General features: G+C 43.8%; 2 protein-coding genes across 3 annotated transcripts in view; one reads left to right on the top strand and one right to left on the bottom strand.

Annotated features, from left to right (window-relative positions):
* The window catches only part of gpc1b (glypican 1b), a 75,650-nt gene extending 68,149 nt beyond the window's left edge, over positions 1–7,501 (top strand). For both annotated transcript variants that reach the window (XM_012835345.3, XM_031560496.1), the window contains exons 5-10: positions 102–267; positions 737–864; positions 1,698–1,817; positions 2,346–2,482; positions 3,318–3,493; positions 4,438–7,501. In XM_012835345.3, coding sequence (XP_012690799.1) covers positions 102–267; positions 737–864; positions 1,698–1,817; positions 2,346–2,482; positions 3,318–3,493; positions 4,438–4,643 — 933 coding nt within the window. In that variant the 3' untranslated portion in view covers positions 4,644–7,501. The remainder of the gene's footprint in view (positions 1–101; positions 268–736; positions 865–1,697; positions 1,818–2,345; positions 2,483–3,317; positions 3,494–4,437) is intronic.
* A 5,286-nt stretch (positions 7,502–12,787) lies between these two features.
* On the bottom strand, positions 12,788–21,097 carry LOC122128638 (protein FAM227A-like). Its single transcript, XM_042703028.1, has 15 exons — positions 20,739–21,097; positions 19,981–20,066; positions 19,247–19,336; positions 18,315–18,458; positions 17,957–18,055; positions 17,362–17,466; positions 17,134–17,263; positions 16,783–16,890; positions 16,233–16,333; positions 15,829–15,919; positions 14,950–15,032; positions 14,435–14,592; positions 13,779–13,931; positions 13,359–13,431; positions 12,788–12,962 (listed from the first exon to the last, which is right to left on the bottom strand). Exons 1-15 carry the CDS (start codon positions 20,854–20,856, stop codon positions 12,915–12,917), a joined length of 1,587 nt encoding a protein of 528 aa, XP_042558962.1. The 5' UTR covers positions 20,857–21,097; the 3' UTR covers positions 12,788–12,914.
* Positions 21,098–21,997: the final 900 nt, after the last annotated feature.

Raw genomic sequence — 21,997 nt, 5'->3', positions numbered from 1 at the left:
ACCTCACCTCCGCTCCCCTCACCACGTCCAGGCAGCGTCTCTTTCAGTCGTTTGTTTGCTCACTCCCTGCTGTCTGCTCTTCCTCTCTGTGTGCCCACCAGGTCCCCCTGAGCCAGGAGTGTGAGCGTGCCCTGATGAAGCTGAGCTACTGCCCCCAGTGCCGCGGAATGGCCGCGGCCAAGCCCTGCCGCGTCTACTGCCTGAATGTGCTGAAGGGTTGCCTGGCCAACCAGGCCGACCTTGACACCGAGTGGAGAAACCTGGCAGGTGAGTCGAGAGTGGAGGGATGTTGTTGGCAGCAGGACATGACTGAACTACACAAAGAATGATTCTTTTTTTTAACTGAAAGCACATTAGGGCCAATTACTTTCAGTGAAAGTTCCTCCTGGAGCTCCGCAGCTAGAGCATGGGGGTAACAGCATGGGAATCGTGTTGGGTTGGATTGCCACACAGCACGCATACAGATAGAATAAAAGAACTTTGGATAAAAGCAACTGCTAAACGAAAAAGTCTGATTGGAGATCATGTAGCCGTTGCCTACAGTCAAAGGAACAAACTTTATTACTGATAGGGCATAAACTGTATTTCCCCCCCACCTGTTCCTCTGTGCTGGGCCTTCTGGTACAAGTCATAGAAATATTAGAGTTGAACTTTAGTATTGCTTCTTTGACCAACTGTTCACAACTTCCTCTGTTCTCTCTCTCCACCCTTGTGGTCTCCATCTCCTTCTCCTTAGATGCCATGCTCAAAATCGCAGACCGCATCAAACTTACAGCCATGGACAGAGTCATTGAGTCTATCCCCGTGTACATCTCCGAAGGCATCGCTTACCTACAGGAGAACCAGGCCGTATTCCACAGCAAGGTCTGTTCTCTCTCTCTCTCTCTCTCTCTCTCTCTCTCTCTCTCTCTCTCTCTCTCTCTCTCTCTCTTCCTCAAACACTGCATTTGGATGGGATTGTGTAGTCTTGTAGTCCTGGTCAAACCGTAAAGAAGAAAGAGCTGCTGAACTACTTGCTGCCCCCCCCCTCCCCCCATTCTGTTTTAGGGTAGACATATTTGTAGAGGGAGTAATGGCCGCTTGGTCTGGCCAAGTAGCATAGGATCATTTATTGTGTACGAGTAGGGCTTTTATTTTGTAATTAAAGTGGCTTAAAGAGCTATGAAGTATTTCTTTTCTGGTATTGAAGGTGGAAAATATGTAAATACCTGAGAACAAAGGCGTCTCTGTGCTGATGCAGATGCAAGGCCAGGGCTGTGCGCTATTCCATTCTGCCTGGCAGTGCCGTGGAGTGGAGGATGCATACACACACACACACACACACACACACACACATACACACACACACACACAGACACAAAATAAATACATTATGTTTGTACTCACACATGCACACGCAAGCAATCACCCACACAAATACATACAAACACAAATTCACAAAATACACACACACAAACACACACACACACACACACACACACACACACACACACACACACACACACACACACACACACGCGTGCACCCACACACACACACACACACCGGAATCACACACACAGATTTGCTATGAACTGCAGATTACATTGAATTTCAAAGCCATCATTTCACCCATAAACCCCAAGCCAAATATAGAAAGATACTGTACCTCTGCTCTAAATAAGGCCCCCTATGTTAACAAAACTCTTACACCGTAGGTGTTCCAGGCCTGTGGGACCCCCAGGGTGAGCGGAGATGACAGCACTACCCCAGAGGAGAGGCCACTGCCCACGGTGGAGAAGCCCAATGCTACCACCTCACCCACGAGTGAGAAACTGGTCAGTGCCAGTCTGTCTGTCTGTCTGTCTGTCTATGTCTCTCTGTCTCTCTCTCCTTCACTTCTCTTTACACAGGAGAGGGTCATGTTGGGTAGCTGGATAGGTAAACTCTTTGCACATGATGTCTACATTTCTGATCTTGGAGAACCAGTGTTTATAGGTAACTGGTAGAGAAAGGGTGTAAAAACGCTTTTGTGTACTGCTTTGGATCTTCCTACTGAATAAACATGAAATGTGAACAATGAAGACAGTGGAAGATAATGTAGATATTTAGAGAAGTTGGATACACAGACTTCTACACAGGACATCTGTGTATGTGGACATACTGTGGGACAAACACAAACCTGAAGTTAAGGGTGCAATAGGTTTATTAGGGTGGCCAATAATGATTTAGCATGAGCCTAGATAATGCTGGGATAGAACTGAGAGCCCCTTATATATCTGAGAATCCTGTGTGTGTGTGTGTGTGTGTGTGTGTGTGTGTGTGTGTGTGTGTGTGTGTGTGTGTGTGTGTGTGTCCCACTGCAGGTGAACGATGTATCGGACAAAGTGAAAGCCATGATGGAGCACTGGGTGATTCTTCCCAGCAGGCTGTGCGCTGACAGAGTGGCCTCTGGGACGTCTGCTGATGCGAGCTGCTGGAACGGCCTGAATAAGGGCCAAGGGTAAGACTCAGGACTGACCTGCTAGGCTACTCAGAAGTATTTGTCAGTGGCGGAAAAATGTGAAACCTGAATCCTGACTGCATCTTTTATTGAGATGCCTCCACACTCTGCTGCCTGACCTGCTGGGCTAATCAAAAGTATTTATCACAGGTTTTCTGTACAAAAGTAGGGGGGGGGGGGAACCTTTGGATCGGATTGTGCTTAGATGCTTGGAGGTCTCTGATGTCCACGGTGAACTCAGTGTGAACTTAAACAAAGAATTAGTTCTTTTTCCTCTTATGTATCCAGCTAGTCAAAATAAAGAACCTTTCGCTTGTAGGCCCTAATGACTGTAGACTGATTTCTTTTTATTGTCAGCAGGCAAAACAATCAGATCCCTGAGTCTACATCAGCTGGAAAATATTTGGAGTTCAGATTTGAACCGACATCCATCTGGATTACCTCAGCACACCCTAGGCTAAAACATAAGGGCACCAGGCCGGTTTATTTCTTTAGAAAGGCATTACAATGTTAGCCTGATATGAGCTAACACATTTTAGTATAACATTTTGTGTTCTTTGCATAATCTCAGTGAAAATTGAGTGGGAGAGATAGAGGCATGTGAAGCCTGTTTAAACACTTCATGTGGCAAAAAGCAATGTGTTCGTTGAGTGTGTTAAAAAAAATAATGGTGTAGTTAGAGTTCAAAAACTCGGCTGCTGCTATAGTCTTCTCAACGATGTGTGAGGGACTTCCTGCTGGTTTTCTGTATATCACTCCACCACTTAACCTGTACGGTGTCTCTTTGTGTGTGTGCGTGCGTGCGTGCGTGTGTGTGTGTGTGTGTGTGTGGTAGGTACCTGCCAGAGATGTTGGGCGACGGTCTGGCCAGCCAAATCAACAACCCAGAAGTTGAGATCGACATCACCAAGCCAGACATGACCATCCGCCAGCAGATCATGCAGCTGAAGATCATGACTAACCGGCTGAAGAACGCGCTTAACGGCAACGACGTCGACTTCCAGGACACCAGTGAGTGCCCTCACGTCGTCTCGCCGTCATTTTACACACACACAACTAACTGTCACCACACACTTACACAACTAACTGTCACCACACACACACACAACTAACTGTCAGCACACACACACACACACACCTAACTGTCAGCACATACACACACACACACATACCCACTTGACTGACAGTCGTCTCACACGCACATGTACTCACAACGGCAACAACGTGGTTTTACAGAACACCGTCGACGTTGACTTGCCAGTGACCACTTAACAGGATGCCAACTGACTAACTGTCATCATTAGCACAGAGGCCCACTGGGCTGTCATCTGTGTGAAGCGCATACCTTTGTATGAGTGGAGGCGTGATCAGTCGAGTTAAGTCCCATTTTTAGAGTGAGCTGGGATTAAATGACAGCGAATGAGACGGCCGATAATAATGGAAAGAAATGATGATGCTTGGCCTAATTTGTGATGCTATTCACAGAGCAGAGGTCACAGGCTGCATTAGGGAGCTGTCATCACATTAACATCTGCAGTATTGCAATCTCTCTTAATTATTCAAAGCCTTTGCCTGAGAGTTCGCTCAGTGCTCTGCTTCAGCAGTGCGTCTTGTGTGTGTGTGAGTGTGTGTGAGTGAGTGTGTGTGTGTGTGTGTGTGTGTGTCAAAGTCAAAGTGCAATGTTATAGGTTACACTCTTAGGTATGGCTGACTTTTCACCTGTTGTTCTGCTGAAAGCATGATAAGAGCATTACTCTAAAGATCAGTCTCGTTGTGACTCCGCTGACCCACACAGCAAGATAATCAGACCTGACATGGAAATCCTGACAATCAACAAATGTTTTACAGCTGTGCTGTGTAAATTTTTTTCGAACATTGAGTTTGTATTGATTTCATACAGTGAAATCATGTGGTTTGAGTCTAACGTGTGTGACTGACTCTGTGTCTGTCCTCAGGTGATGACGTGAGCGGCTCAGGCAGCGGGGTGTGCAGTGATGACCTCTGCGCCCGAATCATCCCTGAGATCTCCATGCCCAACACCAACCAGCCCAAACCAGTGGCCCCGTCCGGGGATGCCGTTAGGGCCGCGGCGAGCCAGAACCCACCTTGCGTCACACTCTGCCTGCTCTCATTGGTCACGCTGCTGCTGCTTAGGCGATAAATAGCAGACGACTCCACCAATGGGGGGACTGAGTTTGGGGGGAAAGGGAGGATGAATGAGGGGGGAGGGCGGAAAGGGCTGGGTTAGTTACTTTGCCAAAAAATATTGAAAACAAACAAAAAAGGTAACAAAATGAACGGACTTCCTTTTTGTCCCCGATAAAGAACAAAAAGGAATATCAGTAGGATTTCCTTTTTTGTTCTTTTTTTTCGTCTTCTTTTTTTTTCTAAATATGGCACGACTAGAGCTGGTCTTTTTGGTGGTCTTTTTGTTTCTGGTGTTTGGGTTCCTTGAGGAAAAAACAAATCTGTACCTAAGAAATGTTCATGGAAACCTCTAGACATAGATCTATATATATTCAAACCGAGTAACCACGCCATGGGAGAGCTTCTTAGTAGTGTTGAGCCAAATTTTAGTTTTTTTTTTTTGCTCCTCAATGACAAAGGCTTTAAGATCATTTATTTATTAGAGTTAAAAAAAAGGGAGAACAGTGGAGTTCAACATCCAAAGCCTTTTTTTTCCATTCATTCAAAATGGTGATTGCAGTGGCTCCAGTAAAGCTGTCTTGATTTCAAGGAGCTCGTAAGGCCCTTAAAATGCACACTTAAAATCACGTCTTCTAAGGAAGCTGGAATAGACCATTATAATTTGACACACCAGTTCACTCTGGCTTCAGAAAGTAAACAAGTGTGGACTGTAATCACAATGTTTTCCCCGTCAGTATCAGGTCCACTTGATGTAGGCAGTAATAGCGCATTCGCTATTTTCCCTTGTAGATACACACTTTGGAGCATTCGTGTGAATCCACTGCAGTCCCGAATAGTGGGGACGTTTTTGAATCGAAAAACCTAAATTTCAGCTCAGCGCTACCCAGCAGCAAGTAGAGGAACAGGCGTGGATGTGATGGTTTCATGTGTAAAGCACGCTTGCACCCTTGGCTGTGAGAGGCTGATACGCTTGAAATGCGTATGTGTGGACTGTGCGCGGTCCTGTCGAAATGGCTGTTTTCTCAAGGCTGGGAGGGACGCGTATGTGTGTTTCCCTGTGAGCGTGTGTGCGTGCTTGTGTGCGTGTGTGTTCGTCTTATCCAGAAGCTCTAGGTTTGCACAGCTGAGACAGCTGGGGACCCAAACAGTGGAGTGATGAGAGCTCTGCAGGTAGTTGAGGCCAGTTCAATGACCATCAGAACCACAGAACAGAAACACTGTCCCAGCTCAAAGGACCCCCCCCCCCCCAGCGGAGTCAGAAGAACGCACTGCACTGTATAACCACTTCTTACAACAACAACAACAACAACAACAACAACAAATGTGTAAATGCTTCTGATTTGCTTCTGAGTTAGATAAATTAGGGATTATAAATATGTGATGACAAATGAAATCTCTGTGTTTCTCTCTTTCTCTCTATCTCTCTTTTTGTTTTGCTACCCATTCTCCTGTGTGATGCCAACATGCAACGTGTTCTCCCCTGATAATTGAGGCACACACACAACAACGTTTTTAAAAGTGTACTGCAATGTTGTGAGAATGTTTTTGTACTAGTTTGCTGAGGAAAGTCTGTCAGTGGAACTGATTTAATACAGGATGGGAAAGGGATATGTCTGTTTTAATCCCGATGGATTCTAAGGCTTTGTGAGATATGTCCCTTTTGTGGATGGGGATGAAAGCATATGTGTGTATGCTTCCGTGTGTGTGTGTGTGTGTGTGTGTGTGTGTGTGTGTGTGTGTGCAGTAGAATGTCTGTGCTGCACATGTGTAGAAAGTATGACTGTGCTTGTTCTTAAGTCACTGTAGATGTCGAAAGTGGCAAAAATGTTAACAAAACAAAAAGAGATGCCTGGAAATGTGGGGAGGCCTAGACACGACTGTGTCAGTGTTGGTGCCTGTCAGAGGGCTGCCTGGGTTAGCGTGACCTGTTCTCTGGGTGAGCGTTAACAGACGGCAGACAGTGTGTGATGCCTTCACGTTAAGGCACTGCCACTGAGCATGTGGTTTTAACATGGCGCAGCACAAGCCCAGGGGTACAAAAAGAGCCACCAGACTTGGCGCAGGGGCGACGATTCGGCCCCCTTTAGGTTTAGGTTTTAAAGAGCAATGCTCTGACCTGTGCTGGCGGGCCCTGGTTTGAGCTGACTTTGTCAGCTTCTTGCAGTATTTCCCCATAGTGACATTCCGAGGCAAATTACATATGAAAAAAAAAACATAAAAAAACCAAGATGTAACTTGGCTGTAAATGGCTGTCCCTCTCTCTTTCTGTCGTGTCTCACTGACATTGGCTGACAATTTGCACAACCTCTGTCCCTATGCCCTATCTCATCACCCCCCTCCCCCCCTCGTTCCTAAAGTTAATTTCAATTGCTGCACTTTTCATGACGCATGTGGCTTCCCCCGTCCACGGGTTGGCGTCGGCCGCATAACAACATCACAGGATTGGGGATCAATACTTGAGAAACACCCTGCAGAAAGATCCATCGATCGGGACTCCGATTTATGTATGCGGACAGGGGTGGATGAGGAGAACAGCTCCATAAAAAAAAGAAAGAGCAGTTGGAAACCATGGGGCCCAGCAGGCCCTCTCACTCCCACCCCTGTCCAATGTTGAATGTGGCTGGCATTGATGAAATGTGCCGAATTTTTTGAGAAACCATTCTGATATATATATTTTTTCTTGTCTTCTGTTTTGTTGTTTTAATGAGGAAACAAAAACCGATAAATGAAACAATGGAGAGTTTGTTTTCATGGCCACAACAGAGCAAGGAAATGAGGTTGGAAAAAAAAATATGGAAAATTATGTGTCAGTTGCTGTTGTATGTTCCTGATACCTTGTGTCAATTATATACGTCATTAAGATTTTCAAGATCTCTGTGTGGAGCTCATTTCATTTCATTTGGGTCTTTCCCTGAGATAACTGTGTGTGAGCATGTGTATGTGTGTATTTGTGTGTGTGTGCGCATTTCTCACCTTTCCCCGTAGTCAGGGGCATGTTCTGTAGAACCACCACCGCCATACCAGAAATAATGAACAACCACATAAACACAGATGGTGCAACTCACCAGAAATACTAAATGGTCTGAACTAAGAGATAAGGAATGTTTTTCGGTAAACAGCATGTCATGACCCATAAATTTAAAAGCCTTCCACAGAGCTTTCCAAATAGAAAAGACGCAGGCTGTCTCAAATCTGACACGGCACACAGTAAACCCATTGTTTTCATCACATAAAAGACACTGGACTCCTTGCCCTGTGGTTTGAGTCAGATCAGCTCCCATCACTGAACCTGTCTGATATGCGAGACAACAGGCTGCTTATATTTCCTAAGTGTTTGACAATGCGACCAAGTTGTACAAAACAAGTCTCATCTCAGTTTCACAGAGTGTCAGGTTCCATTACTATCTGCATTCGGCATATGCTTTTCAGTAGTCTTATGGAGCATTAACATAGCTGTACGGAGACAAAGATGATCAGATTTGGACCAAATGTGGGTGGTAACCAAACATAACAGTGTTAACATAATTCTGAAGGTGCAGCCTTGTAGGCATTTGTTGTTGACGGAATCCTAATCCACATTTTCACCAAGTTTCCCATTTAAAGAATGTCCTGAAGTTGCGACATAAAAACCCACAACACTCACTTTTAACAAGCCATCTTGAACACTTGAGGTGACTGTTTGTGTTAACTAATGAATTGTGCTTTATGTACAGGAGCTTTTATCTGAGTCAGTTAGCTGAAGCCATGGACTTCAGCATTAACACACATTAAGTTAACAGGATCCTTAAGGTGCATATCCTTCAGAATGAACTGGTCTTGTCTCATATCCTTCCTAAACCATTAACGTTTAGTTTACAGGTCTAATGTTTAGTTAGTGAGCCTATTTACTCCAACCCCCCCCCCCCCCACAAAACATTTGGTTATCAGTGAAATCTACAAAAGGAGGATAGGAGGAAATTGCAGATTTTCTTTTAGGATCACAATTGCCACTTTAAATTGAATTCCCAGCTATTTTTGGCCCTGCATTTCTCATTACCCCCCTCCTACACCTTCCTTCATTCCCAGGAAGCAATCATTTATTACTTTAGGAGGATTTATGTCTCAATATTTCCCTGTCTAATGGTTCCGATCTGTTTATTCCCAAAGTCTATTCAGGGATCACAGGGTGCCTCTCTCTCTCACCATTAATGTTCATCTCCCAATCCTTTCAGTGTCAACATTGCCTTGCCTAGATTAGATATTAAATCATTTGTCATTTATAGCCGTAATGTCTCGGAGGCGCTAAGTCAATACATCTGAAAGACGTCTTTCCTCCCAGAGCCCAGAGTCGGTGTCCCTCTCTAAGGAGGTGTTTTGAAATGATGATGAACTGCACAGGAGGCCGTCAACAATAAAGCCTTCATCATCAGTCAGTTTTGCATTCACAATGATGAGGTGGTCAGTTTTTTCCTATACCATAAAATGCAAAACAAGAGGGTTGCGTGCCTTGATGTAAATAGTGCTTCTCAAATCTAGTCAGTTGTCTACGGGAAATTTAAATAAGCTCAGGGGGATCTTACCACGTTGACAGTGTCATGCCAAGAGAAGCACAACAACATTTCATGATTTTAAAACACATTTTAAATGGATATTATCAGATGTATCAGCAAATACAGATATATCAGCTAACACAGCCATCAATTTTCTTATGTCTTCTTATGAATCAGTATTTGACCTCAGGCAGGTCAGTGCAGTGATTTCTGTCACTCACTGTCTGTCTAGTGGGTTCTGGCTCATCTTCTCAAAGAAATGTGGTCAGCAGGCAGGACTCGATTTTCCCTTTCTCAGAGATTCTAACAAACCCAAACTCATGTTATTGTGGCGAGCTGGGCTTCTCAGAAGTCATGACAACAGCGTAGCATGATTTGGCATCAAGCCCTTTATTATGACACGTACAGCAACAGGAAGAAACTCACACTCAATGGTACGACAAGACAGCAGGGCATATCTAACAATGACAATCAACGGACAGGCTCAACACAAGGATCAGATGATAAACAATCACACACACTTCGGCCAGACACAAAAAGGAAACACAACTGAATTATCTTGGGACAGAACAGTAATTAACTGGGTTACACAGCACCTCCCTAAGTGGTTAGTTGTCCCCAGCAGCCCATGTTTCCATGACAAGCTGATGTCGTCATGCTCGCTCTGGAGGGGGCTGGACCACTGGAGCTCTGGGGTCAGAGAGGTGAAGCCCTGCGGCTGGCGGCTGGCAGTGGGGATGTGGAGGAACCTCTAGTGGTCAGCAGTGAGGAGGACTCTGTGGTTGGTGGCGGCGACGTGGGGGCCCCTCTAATCCCGTGGTCAGACAAGCGACAGAGTAGAAAGGCAACTAGCTGCCATTCAATTTAATTGACAGTTGTTGATTTACTGCGATAAGAGCCAAGGGGCTGTTGTATCGCCAACTAGTTGGCGGGGGCAAAATGGGCGAGAGGTCTATTTTATGCAAATACTGAGCGACTCAACACGGGGACTACCAATGGGAGTGAAGGCAGCGTGACGCACATTTCTGAAATTTTAACCTCAACTGGAATCAAAGATGACAGACCAAACTTTGTAGAAGGCGGTGTTTGTATATAAATGTCAGTTGTTTGGCTCTTTCCCCCTTAGATTTAGTAAAAGTTACCATGAAATAGACACAAATCTAAAAACGTTATTGTAACCAAAAGATATGTCCGAAGTGATTTGCGAGCCATGAAGATCTAGTTTAGTTCTGTAACCCAGTAACCACGAGCTAGGAATACAGCTATGACTTCGTCAGCTGGGCTTCGTCAGCTGGGGTGCTGGGCAGTGGCGTGCAATCTGGCCCACAAACGGTAACACTCCTCTGCCTGGATGTTTTTTTCGTCTTCCCCGCCATGGTCACCGTGATGGTGAGATGGTGATCCGGCAAGTCACTCCTTCCTCATCAATCTCTTTGTGATCTGCCTGATGCACTCTGTGCTTTGTGCTGGGAGAGTGGTGGGTCTGTGGTGTGCTCAGGCAGATGTGTTCCTGGAGTTGCTCTGGCTGGAGCCCCTGCACGAAGGCTTGGAGAGCAAGCACCTCCTGCATCATAGCGTCGAAGGTTGGGTGCCCACTCGTACAGGTGAAGGTTAGTGGCATAGGCACCCAGACTCTGTCCTTCTCATACGTCGACTGACCAGCGTGTCCCTAGCGTCATCAGTTTATAAAGGTCGGCCAAACAGGCGCTATATCGCTTACTCACTGGCTGGCCTGTTGAAGCGCTGCTCTGGCTGAAGCGATGACAGCAGCTTCACTTGATTTGAAAGCAAACCCTTTATTATGACACACACACACTAACACGAAGGAACTCATTTGGGGTCACTGGAGGGCAGGGCGTACTTCACAATGATGATCACATTGACGGTGGATAGATGATGTTAAACTATCATGGAACTTCATCACCAAAACACAAGAATCAGATGATAAACGATCACACACACTTTGATCACTGAATGATCTTGGGACAGAGCAGTAATTAACTGGGCTAAAGGACAGTCTCTGGGAGGCCACTCAACAGTCTCTCGCCCACACCAAACACGCTTCAATATATTACCCAAATGGCAATTGATGCTGCAAACGATCCGTGCCAAATGAGGACCGAAGCAGCTATCTGGCTAATACTTTTGAAGTGTAAGAGCACCCTAGAATTTGTATTTGAGCTGTAAAGTAAATGATATCACTCAACTGTGTGAAACACATCAATGCTGCTGTTAATATTGACCAAATTCAAATTTTTATAAAAATGGGCTGGGTTATGGGTTGGAAAATGGCTCAACACACCATCTACTGTTCATCCTGAACCTTGCAAGGCTGACGTAGAGTGAACCATTTGGTACAACTCTAAATCCTGATAGACTATCAGCCCCCCCCCCATTTGCAGTTACATTTTTATGGAAATGTTTATCAATGTACACTGTCCCTTTTTTAAATAAACGCATAAATACATAAAATAAACTATTCAAAGGACCGCCTGTATCTGGACACATACAAAACATGACATCCCCAAAGATACTTGTTTGGAAAGATCCCAAGCCTCTTGGGTCACTGGGGTAAAAGGGATTAAGAAAGGGACAAACTTGCATCATGTGGAATGTGAACTGATAATACATTTTAGTATAGTCTACAGCAGCTCTAATCTGGATGATCTCAAATCTGGCGCAAAGAAAACACAGACCCATTTCAAGGATGACTAATGCCATAAAAACTACTTGTTTCATCCTAGATACCCAATTCCCATAATTAATTTTACATGAGCTTTCCTCTCAGTCATTAACTTACTTATGTATGCAACCACAACCTTGTCAACAGGATAAGAATCTCGCAGAAATATTTTGTACAGTATCTCGTCGAGCAGCCACAGTGAGCCAACTGAAGCAGAAATGTTTCAGCCAAATCTCCTTACATGGTCTGTGGCCTTGTGCTTCTTGGCTGGGGTGTGAGAGCTGGCTGTAATCTGACGTCTCACCAGAACACGTCTTTTAGATATCTCTTGTTTACAGACTCCAATGACAGACATCACGGTCACCTCGGAAACCACACCTCATTCAAGGGCGGATTGTTAATGAAACATGACATTCGGCTGAATACGATTTCCTGACAAAAACAAGAGAAACAATTACACCACCAAAACCGTATCCGATAGCCTACACTCAGGAGGTAACTTGGACAAGAGGTAGCCTAACTGATGGGTGTGACAGTAAACTGGCTCAATATTTGGCAGAGCTGCCTACCGCTACATGCTTAGCCAGCTGATTGAATATGGCTGACGTCTCTTCATCTTTACCCATGATTCCTTTCCCAGAAGCATCATCAGATCATCCCCTGGCACTGCCTCCCCAGTACTTCAGTACTCCCGTAACTGATGAAGTTGCAGAGTGCTGCACAGCAAACTGAAGCTTCATGATCAGAGAGGAAAACTGCACATCATAATGATGTACACACTGCCATCAAGTGGCTGGATTTGTTATTGCATTACATCCCTTAGAATTTCAAAGGGCAGTAGAATGGTCGCATTTTTCTCCAGCAGGTTGAAGTAGGATAAATACTGCTTATTTTAATACTCACATATATAACGATGTTAAAAATAAAACCAACCAGACAGACATGTTTTCTTTCATAGCACTGATTTTAATTCAGACACAGTGATGGAATGCCCCAATCTGGACAAAAGCCCACAGGAAGTGAGTCAGTAATTGCAGACTGCGTGAAGTCATTAGTTCATTCCCTGCTGCCTCTACTGAGTGTAAGAGCTATCAGAGAGCAAGTTTGCCTCCTCCTCAGTCTGAAAGAGACATTTCCTCCAATTCAAACACTGACATAGTAACACAAACAACAAGTTCAACTTTACTTTACTAGATAGATCTACATAGATAATTATTATGTAGACAGATTACAAGAATTACTACAGAATTTCATATGCTTACAATGGGACTTTTTGACAAATTATATTTTCAAATTCAACTTCCATGAGCCACATATTCAAAATCATACACAGAATTTGCACAATGCCAGTACAATACAACAGCATTTAACTGAATCAGCCAAGACAAACAGCCACTCATGATCCCAACAATACCCATAACGCCACACACACCCACACAGAAGTAGAGTCTCAGTTATGTGAAGAAAAACCTTCCTAGGCCTAAATAACACAACTGGACCTGCCAGTGGAGCTTACGGTGGCATCAGGGCAGAGCTTCTGGCAGAACAGCTTCACACTGCTCCGCTGGGATAGAATTCTCTTCTGCTCCCTGAGAGTGAGGCAGGGAAGGAGACATACAGAGGATAAGCCAGGAGAACATGCAGGCGCCAGGTTATGGAGTCAGCACCACAAACATCCAGCTTTTTTTGTTGCATGTTTGTGTGGTCATCAATTCATGGCACACATATAAGTTAATAAGAGACGTTAAAAAAAGACTGTGATAGAGGTTTTTTTAAATGAAAATAAATTAAGTTGTCAGAGGTCACATTTAATGCAGTTAATTGGGTGCTCATTTTCTGACACTGACAATACTACCAATCTATACTACACACTACTGTGTGCCGCTTCATACTTCAGCATCAAGACAATGTTTTCTGTGCTGCGGTGTAGCCTTACTTGAGTAGGATGCGGCGATGCACGTCCTTGCTGCGCTGTAGAGCGGCCATGTCTTGCTCACACTGCGCCCTCATGGCCCTCAGGTTGTGCCAGCGCGCCGCTGAGCGCTCATGGCACTGGCGCACAAACTGCCGGTATGTCACCGCATCCTCCGTGACCACCCACAGTCAAGGTCATATACCGTAACACACCTCCACACGTTTTTACAACCCTTACACCTATGTGTGGCCATAATGTATACATCCATATCCATATGCAGAGACATATTGAGGGGCTTAATGTTTTTTTTTGAGCCAGCAGGAAAGCCAAGCATTCTCTTGTTTTGAATTGTCTGAGCAATTTAACAGATAGCTAATCATTTGACTGTTGAAAAAATCTTAAACTAAGTTGCAAATTAGTTCATTTCCAGACCATGTGAGTTTCCCTTTTAGATCACTGCCATGTTTTAAAAAGTGTAAACTTAGCTAAATTAAAGGATCTTTTAAATCACAGCCATGTATTAAAAAGTCTAACCCTAACTTTATTCAAATACCTATGCCAATATTGTGATTCCTTGAAAGGGATCCATATTTAAAAGACCATAATACATCTCTCACTGCAGTAGAGGTGAGAGGAATGCACACTGGACTGTAAACACAGCTACGTATGAAGGATATGGAGGCAGTGTGTGGATCTGAGTCCTCCGCACCAGGACGTCCTGTCCCACCTTGGGCTCCATCTTGAGATTCTCCATGTAGTGCCGCACCAGCGGACTGTTCCCCCACACATTAAACACACAGCGGTGAAACTCCAACTCGTACCAGCCAGTCTGGGACTGATGGAGATGGAGAGGGCAGGAAAACAAACTGCTCAACAGAGAGAAAGGAGGAGAGAAAGTGTGTGTGTGTGTGTGTGTGTGTGTGTGTGTGTGTGTGTGTGTGTGTGTGTGTGTGTGTGTAAAAGAGACATACAGGGAGAGATAGAGAGTGTGTGTGTGTGTGTGTGGATATGAGAGAGACATACAGTGAGAGAAAGTGTGTGTGTGTGTGTGTGTGTGTGTGAGTGTGTGTGTGTGTGTGTGTTTGAGAGAATGCACTGATAGCATGACAGTCATCAACACTTCAGCACAATAACTTCACGCTCCAAAGTTCCCAGTATGAGCCAGTGCGAGGGAGTTATTGCTGGGTCAGACCTCCTTAGTCGATTTTCGATTCCTGTGGTCAGTGGCTGCCTTCTGGTCAGAGCCTTTTATGTCCTCTGAGCCAGTGCTCTTTCCTGCAACAGACAAGAGTGTGTAATGAATCACTGGGTGTATCAACACACACACACACACACACATACGCACAGTCAGGAGGCCTGGTCATAGCCAGTCTTGAACCCGGGTCATTGAGCTACTACGCTGATGTTAGTGAACTTGCAGAGAATTCCCCCAGGAGCCAGAAAAGTATCTTTTAAGTTTTATTTTATTTATAATGTATTGTTAAATCAGACAAACAAGTCAAGAAAAAGTCCAAATCCCAAATCCAATCCAAACTAGGAAAGGAAACAAGGCAGGAAACTTGGCAGGCAAGTACAATACCGGACAGAAGCTGGAACTTGAATACACAAATCCAAACAAGACACAGGTGACATAAATCAAACATCAGCTGGACAAAATGGGTGCTGAAATGAATAGAGACTGAGGACATCTACAGGTAAGGTGGGAAAGAAATACTCTATGTCACACACACATGCTGCCGAGGAACATTAATGGAAGAATAACTTCCTGCCGATTCGGGAACACGATTCAGGTTAAATTAGCAGGAGGATCCCACCAATTGTCACCTATGGAAAATAGGTTATTTTCTAAAGAAAATATGCTCTGATAACAGACCAAAAGTATACATATTTGTTCAGTTATAAATGCTGAATGTTGAAATGCATATGTGAATCAAGTTTAATCTCTTTTCTGAGAACTGTTTTTCAAAGATTCTGGAATGAGATTAACATTGACTTGTTTCTCTGGAATGTATATTTTTTTACTCTGGCCTATGAGGACCAGTGCACTGATAGATAGATTAGCCAGGCTAACCTTCTTTCTCAGACAGATTGTTGATAGTCTGCTCCTTGGCGTTGGAAAAGGACCCTTCAAAACTGGTGTGACTGGGTTCAGCTACTGGGCTCTGGATCATGGTACATGGAGGATAGGTGAGTTCCGGAAAATGCCTCACTCCCTCTCCCATACGCACATTTAGTTAAACACTAAATCTTGAACTTGTACCTTGGAGAACGTAATATTCACATTACCAGAGCTCTACCAGAGATCCCAAAGATCTAAATCTGGTAAAGATTGTAATAAATACTTGATATTGAGAGCCATGTTTATCTTTATATCATTATGTCATATCATACTCTGAAATGACAGATTGCTTATGTGTAAAGAGGCCACTGGTACATGTCTTCAGGGCTGTTTACACTCATCTGTGCAGAACTAACCATCGGCCTCCAGGTAGCTGTCAGAGTGGACGGAGGGCAGTCACGCTGGGTGGACGCACAGGCACCGGGTAACATGCATTCCAGCAGGGACAAACAAGACTCTGCAAATATACATGCACAATACACACACACACACACACACACACACACACACACACACACACACACACACACACACGAGAGAAAAAAAACAGAGAAAAAAAAGCACTAAATGACTTACATACACAACCAATCTAGAAGACACACACACAACAGACACACAGACACACACACACGCACACACACAAACTCTCTCACACACACACACACACAAAAGGAAGCCGAGTGGTAAGTGGATTTGGAGTTCCCCCTCCCCCGGGACTAATTTTGCATCCTTGAGAAACGTATTCATCACAAATAGGAGTCAGGCTTGGATGCTCCACACAATTGCAGAGGCACATGCAACACAGCTACTTAGCGGAGGAAATATAATAAGCATACCCAAAGCAACACGCAGCATTGAGCCTTAACAGCTCAGGGAAGATTATCAGGGTTGGAAGTAACCACTTACCTGTTTCCTTTTTCTCGTTCTCCGCAACGAACTCAGCGTTGCTGTCTTCGTCTGGCTCCAGGGCCTCAATATCCCACTTTCTGAAGACATTAGGAGCAGGACAAATCCCTAGGGAGTGAGAGAGGGAGGGGGGAGGAAGGCTCATTTACATCGAAGACACACTGACCTACATTGCCGACTGCGAGGGCTCTAATGATGTTGTATGTCATTGACCACAGATGGATATGTAACAGAACCACACAAGCAAATACACAGAGATGGGGGGTTCAAAGGTCCTTTGTTTTGATTTATGTTTGGAAACATGCTGGTGGGGGGACCTTGTCAGTTTCCAAAAAAGGGTTTCAATTTCACCTCCTGTCCACTGGTAGGCGGTAGAGCACAGCGTTTGGGGGAATGTGCCGCTGCGGATGGTGATGCAGGACTGGGGGAAGCAGCAGCAGAAGGCGCTGTACAGAGTTTGGCTCAGGGTGTGGGGGAACTCCTGCACAGAGGGAAGAGTTTTTAGGGTGTGGTTAGGGTGTGCACAAAGTTACACAGAATGTGTGTGTGTGTGTGTGTGGCAGTGATGAAATAGTTTACCCGAAGAAAAACATTGCCAATGCGTGATGACTGATTTTGGCTCAGGATTCTGATGTAATTCTCTGCAATTCGAGAGAACAAGCAGTCTTGTACATGTCCATCTGGCTGAAGGATAAACACACACACACACACACACACACACACACACACACACACACACACACACACACACACACACACACACACACACACACACACACACACACACACACAATTGCCACTGAAGGGAAAAGAGAGAGAGAGCTGGAGAGCTGTATTATCTATTATGCCAGAGTGGCACCATGTATTTTACATCATCTGTAATAGTAAATAGCTATAATTACATCATCTCCAATAGTAAATAGCTGCTTGACGTACATGTTTCAATTCAAAAGGTGCAAAAATTGTGAAAAGGACTGGGTCTGCGATTTTCAGACTCTTTTGACAAATTGTCAGCAATATAAAGATGTGATCTATGCTAACAGTTATTTGGGAAAAAACTGCTATATTGTGCTTTCAATGCTATTTTTTAGATGTGCAATTTGTTGCCTTTCATGTGACCGATCTGTTGCTTTGAGGGAATTAGACAAACATGCAACGGAAATATGTGACTCACCTGAAAGTTCTGAAGAAACAGCCACCAAAACACATCAGTGACAAAGTGCTCCATTAGGCCAGAGGACAGTATGCTTTGAAAAGCAGCTTTATATCTGGGCTGTGAGGATAAAAAGAACTATACATCTACCATCTTCCACACAAGGCCAGTAAGTGGAAACCACACTCTTATCCCCACTCCATAATGATATATGATGCACTGTGCTGCACTACTGGAACTGTGCAGTGTAACAAGGGGACCGTAATATAAAGTGTGTAGCATACAAATCAATATGACAACATGAGTTTACAAGCAATTTAAAGGACCGAAAATGTAAAGGAACATGATGAAGGTTGAACATGCTAATGGAAGATGGCACCTTGTGGCTGAGACGGGGTTGTGCCCGCACCACGCGAGCGACGACAGTGGAGAAAGATGTGTGGTGGGGGAGAGGTGTCAGGCCCTCTTCACTGAATCCTGGGTACTGGCAAAGCTCCACCAGCTTGGGCCTACCCCCTTCATGCTGATATACCACATTAGGTATATAGATATGATGAACATTAAGAAGTGTGGTATGGATCGTTAATACTCCGGGTGTGGTGCTAGTTAATACAGTGCATAATAAAGTCACACAGTCAAACTTGAGTTTGTTCCATGATTGGAATTTCCCTGCATTAGGGAATATGTGCAGTCTGTTAGTGAGTACTGCAACCATATACAAGTGCATCTCAAAAAATGTGAATAACGTGGAAAGGTTCATTTTTTTTCCGTCATTTATTTCAAACAGTGACCATATATTCTAGAATCATTACACATAAAGTGGCATGTTTCAAGCCATTTTTTTTTTGTTTGTTTGTCAGCCACTTTATGTATAATAATTCTAGAATACATGAAGGTGTCACTTTTTGAATTAAATTACAGAAGAAAATGTACTTTTCCACGATATTCAAATTTTTTGAGATGCACTTCACAGCTATTTAAAAAGAAGTACAAATAGATATGCTTCCTGAGCTGACAACTGAAGAAAAACCCAGCACAACCAATTGTATTTCTCGGATATGCTAGATAACAGGTCAACAAACTTTCAGGTATTACTTCCAACGCAATTTCCAGATACTCCACTCTGTCCTCATGACACTATGAACAGCTTACGTATAGTGTAGTAATATACAGAAAAACAAATAGACACAGAAATCCCTCTAACCTCCATAACCTGCTATTCTATGATACCCTAACTGGTTCTTTCTTTGCCCATGCTCTAAATCCCTTCTCGTTTTTAATCCACCTCCAAACTGTTGCATCACCTCTCACCTTCTCGGTCGATGCGTTGCTCCTGCTCTGGCTTGACTGAGGAGGCGGAGGGGACTCCTGCTGAGAGCTATGGCGGTCACATCTCGACAACTTCATGAAAAACATGTTAATATTATTAGCATGTGATAACAACAACAACAAGAACAATAATAATCATAATAATTGCATTAGTAAAATGGCATAAGATAAAGGCAAGGACAACGTGCAAGTACACATCCATGGAGTTCAATATGTTATACACTACAAGCCAGAGAACAAAGCCATTTTGACTACTATTAATTTTCAACACAGTTGTACGGATGCTGTGGATATTTCAAAGGCCGTGATGATAATTCTTATCAGTATCATGGGGAATACTGAAGCTTCTTTTTTAATCAGTACTGAATTTAAAAAGCTATGCAAACAAGATAAGACACGGAGATGGGGCTCTGGGGCTGTCATGTTAACATATGATGATGATTCATGACATGCGTGAAGCAGGGAGAGAGAAAGACAGAAAGAGAGAGGGAGAGAGGCATGGATGTGTTATCTCATGTGAGGCAGGCAGATTCGTTCCTGCCTGTGAATGTTTCATGAGCAATCAAACCTCATCTGTCTAAATATGGTGCTGACATGACAAGTCAGAGTCTAATGATAGACTTAAAGTCTGGAAAGGAACACTGGGGAGGTCTTTTACATCTTATTTATACTGTTTTTTTGTTTTATTCTATGAGTCTGTTTGAAAGATTGCTCACCTGTGTATCTGTATATACCATCTTTGGCAGGAGGATGAGTGAAGAGATGCGCTCACTGAGTTCACTCATAGACCCTATCAGACATGCTGTCAAACAACAGTTAAGGACATACACTTAGAGAGCAACATAAGGATTAGCGATCTATGGGCTATTTGTTTATATTGTTGAGTCTGTCAAATCGGTTAAATGTTTTTATGGGACTAAGGGGACATCCACTACCACCACCACCAAAACAGGCGTAAGTTATGCCAAATGGTATTTTGGCCTAATATCAGTGTTTATTATACAGCTCTTCAGAATGTTCCAAAAAGTTCCGTTGATTTGAATGGGCCACCCCAACGTTCGCAGGTCTGATATTTCTAATCTTTCATCATTCCGCAAGTAGTCAGGTCATTCAACGTAACAGACTCATTGTAATTTGAAGTCAGCAAGTAATGAGTTGCTACGCAACACCTGAAATTTAAAAGTTCTATTTGCTTGAAGAACAATTTTTTTTAACGGAAATCACGAAACGGCAACAAAATAATTAAAAAGAGGTATTTTGGAGGAATGTCTTCTATCGTTTTTGGCAAGTAACCGTATAATAAGCGGGATAATGTATTGTCCGTCGGTCCGCTGCGCGTCGGGGTCCTGTTCATCCCGTCGGGATTTATTTTTGGATAATGACCGCCGGACAATACATTATCCCCTACATATCAAAAGACAAAAGAAAATGTGATATGCTTCAGAGAGGACAACTTAACTTTCAGGAAAGATACACACTGGTTCCAGCGATTCTTTCTGCATATTTTGCCGTTTCCGCTGTGCAGAGACATTCTCGTTTACATCTTCCTGATGCACCACCATAGGCGCACACACAGCGTTGATCTCCGCCATCTCACCTAAGCGCTGACGCCTACAATTTTCAGGTTAAATCTTTCATACACTGTTCTGCTTTGCGGTGACGTAGAAAGTCCTGGAATCAGCTCCTATCAACGTTATTAACCCATTGGGCAAAACAATAAAACGGCAAAAACAACTTAGTTGTTCATTTAGGGCCTTTTTGGTATTTTTGCAGAGGATATCCCTGGATCTTTGCTACAACTAAAATCATTCAGTCAAGAAGATTCGGAACAAGTGCTCCTTCTGTTGTTTGCTTGGAATCCCATAACCCGTTACTGAGGAAACAGTGACGCTAGTCAGTCAACAAAGACATAAAGCGGCAATTATAGATTCTGGGCAAAACCTTGAGTTCGACATTAGGCCCATGGACAAATCAACCAATTATCCACATTGTGCTGTACTATTATACTATTAATATATAGTAATAGTAGTCAAAATGTCTTTGTTCTCTGGTTTGTAGTGTATAACATATTGAACTCCATGGATGTGCATTTGCACGTCCTTGCCCTTATCTTATCTGACTATAGACAAAGGGTATATATAAATATAGCACAAAAAGTAAGGACATTTGTGTTTGGTAGATTATTTCTTTGTTGTAACAATGCTTCTTGGCAATACATATTATACTGTTGGAAAGCCTGTTTATTTCCCTTTTAAATGGTGCCACATTTGTAAGGAACATGCATTTGTGGGATGAGCAGCACAGCTGTTTATGTGGGTGGCGCCCAAGTAAAATTTGCCAAAATTCTCTGCCAATGCTAAACAGTATATTTTCTTGTTGGTATTCACTCTTGTTTTGAGTTGTTTGGTGACTTGGATGATTGAACTCTCGGTCAGTAACAAGGAACAAACAAGACATATTGGCAATTTTACACTTTATTCATTTAATACACCATCAGGAGCCTCAGGAGCGGTTGGAAGATCCATACGCAGCCACAACAGCCTGGCACCACCTCCTCATGCTGGTCACCAACCTGGTCACACGTTGCTGTGGGATGGCATTCCATTCCTCAACCAGGAGTTGTTGCAGGTCAGCCATCGTGGTTGTGTTGGTCACTAACACGTACAGCACGTCCAAGCTGATCCCAAAAGTGTTCAATTGGGTTGAGGTCTGGAGTCATGGTAAGCCATTGCA

The sequence above is a fragment of the Clupea harengus genome, chromosome 22 (genome assembly GCF_900700415.2).
Source record: "Clupea harengus chromosome 22, Ch_v2.0.2, whole genome shotgun sequence".
In the NCBI taxonomy this organism is placed as follows: Eukaryota; Metazoa; Chordata; class Actinopteri; order Clupeiformes; family Clupeidae; genus Clupea; species Clupea harengus.
The sequence above is the reverse complement of the archived record's forward strand: the minus strand, read 5'-3'. Positions and strand labels throughout refer to the sequence as shown.

Coding starts and splice junctions, on each gene's coding strand:
- LOC122128638 (XM_042703028.1), bottom strand. CDS start 20,856: ATGGCGGAGATCAACGCTGTGTGTGCGCCTATGGTGGTGCATCAGGAA. Junction 13,932..14,434: donor CAGATCCACACACTGCCTCC/ATATCCTTCATA, acceptor GTGGGTGGTCAC/GGAGGATGCGGTGACATACC. Junction 12,963..13,358: donor AGCTCTGCCCTGATGCCACC/GTAAGCTCCACT, acceptor TGTCTCTTTCAG/ACTGAGGAGGAGGCAAACTT.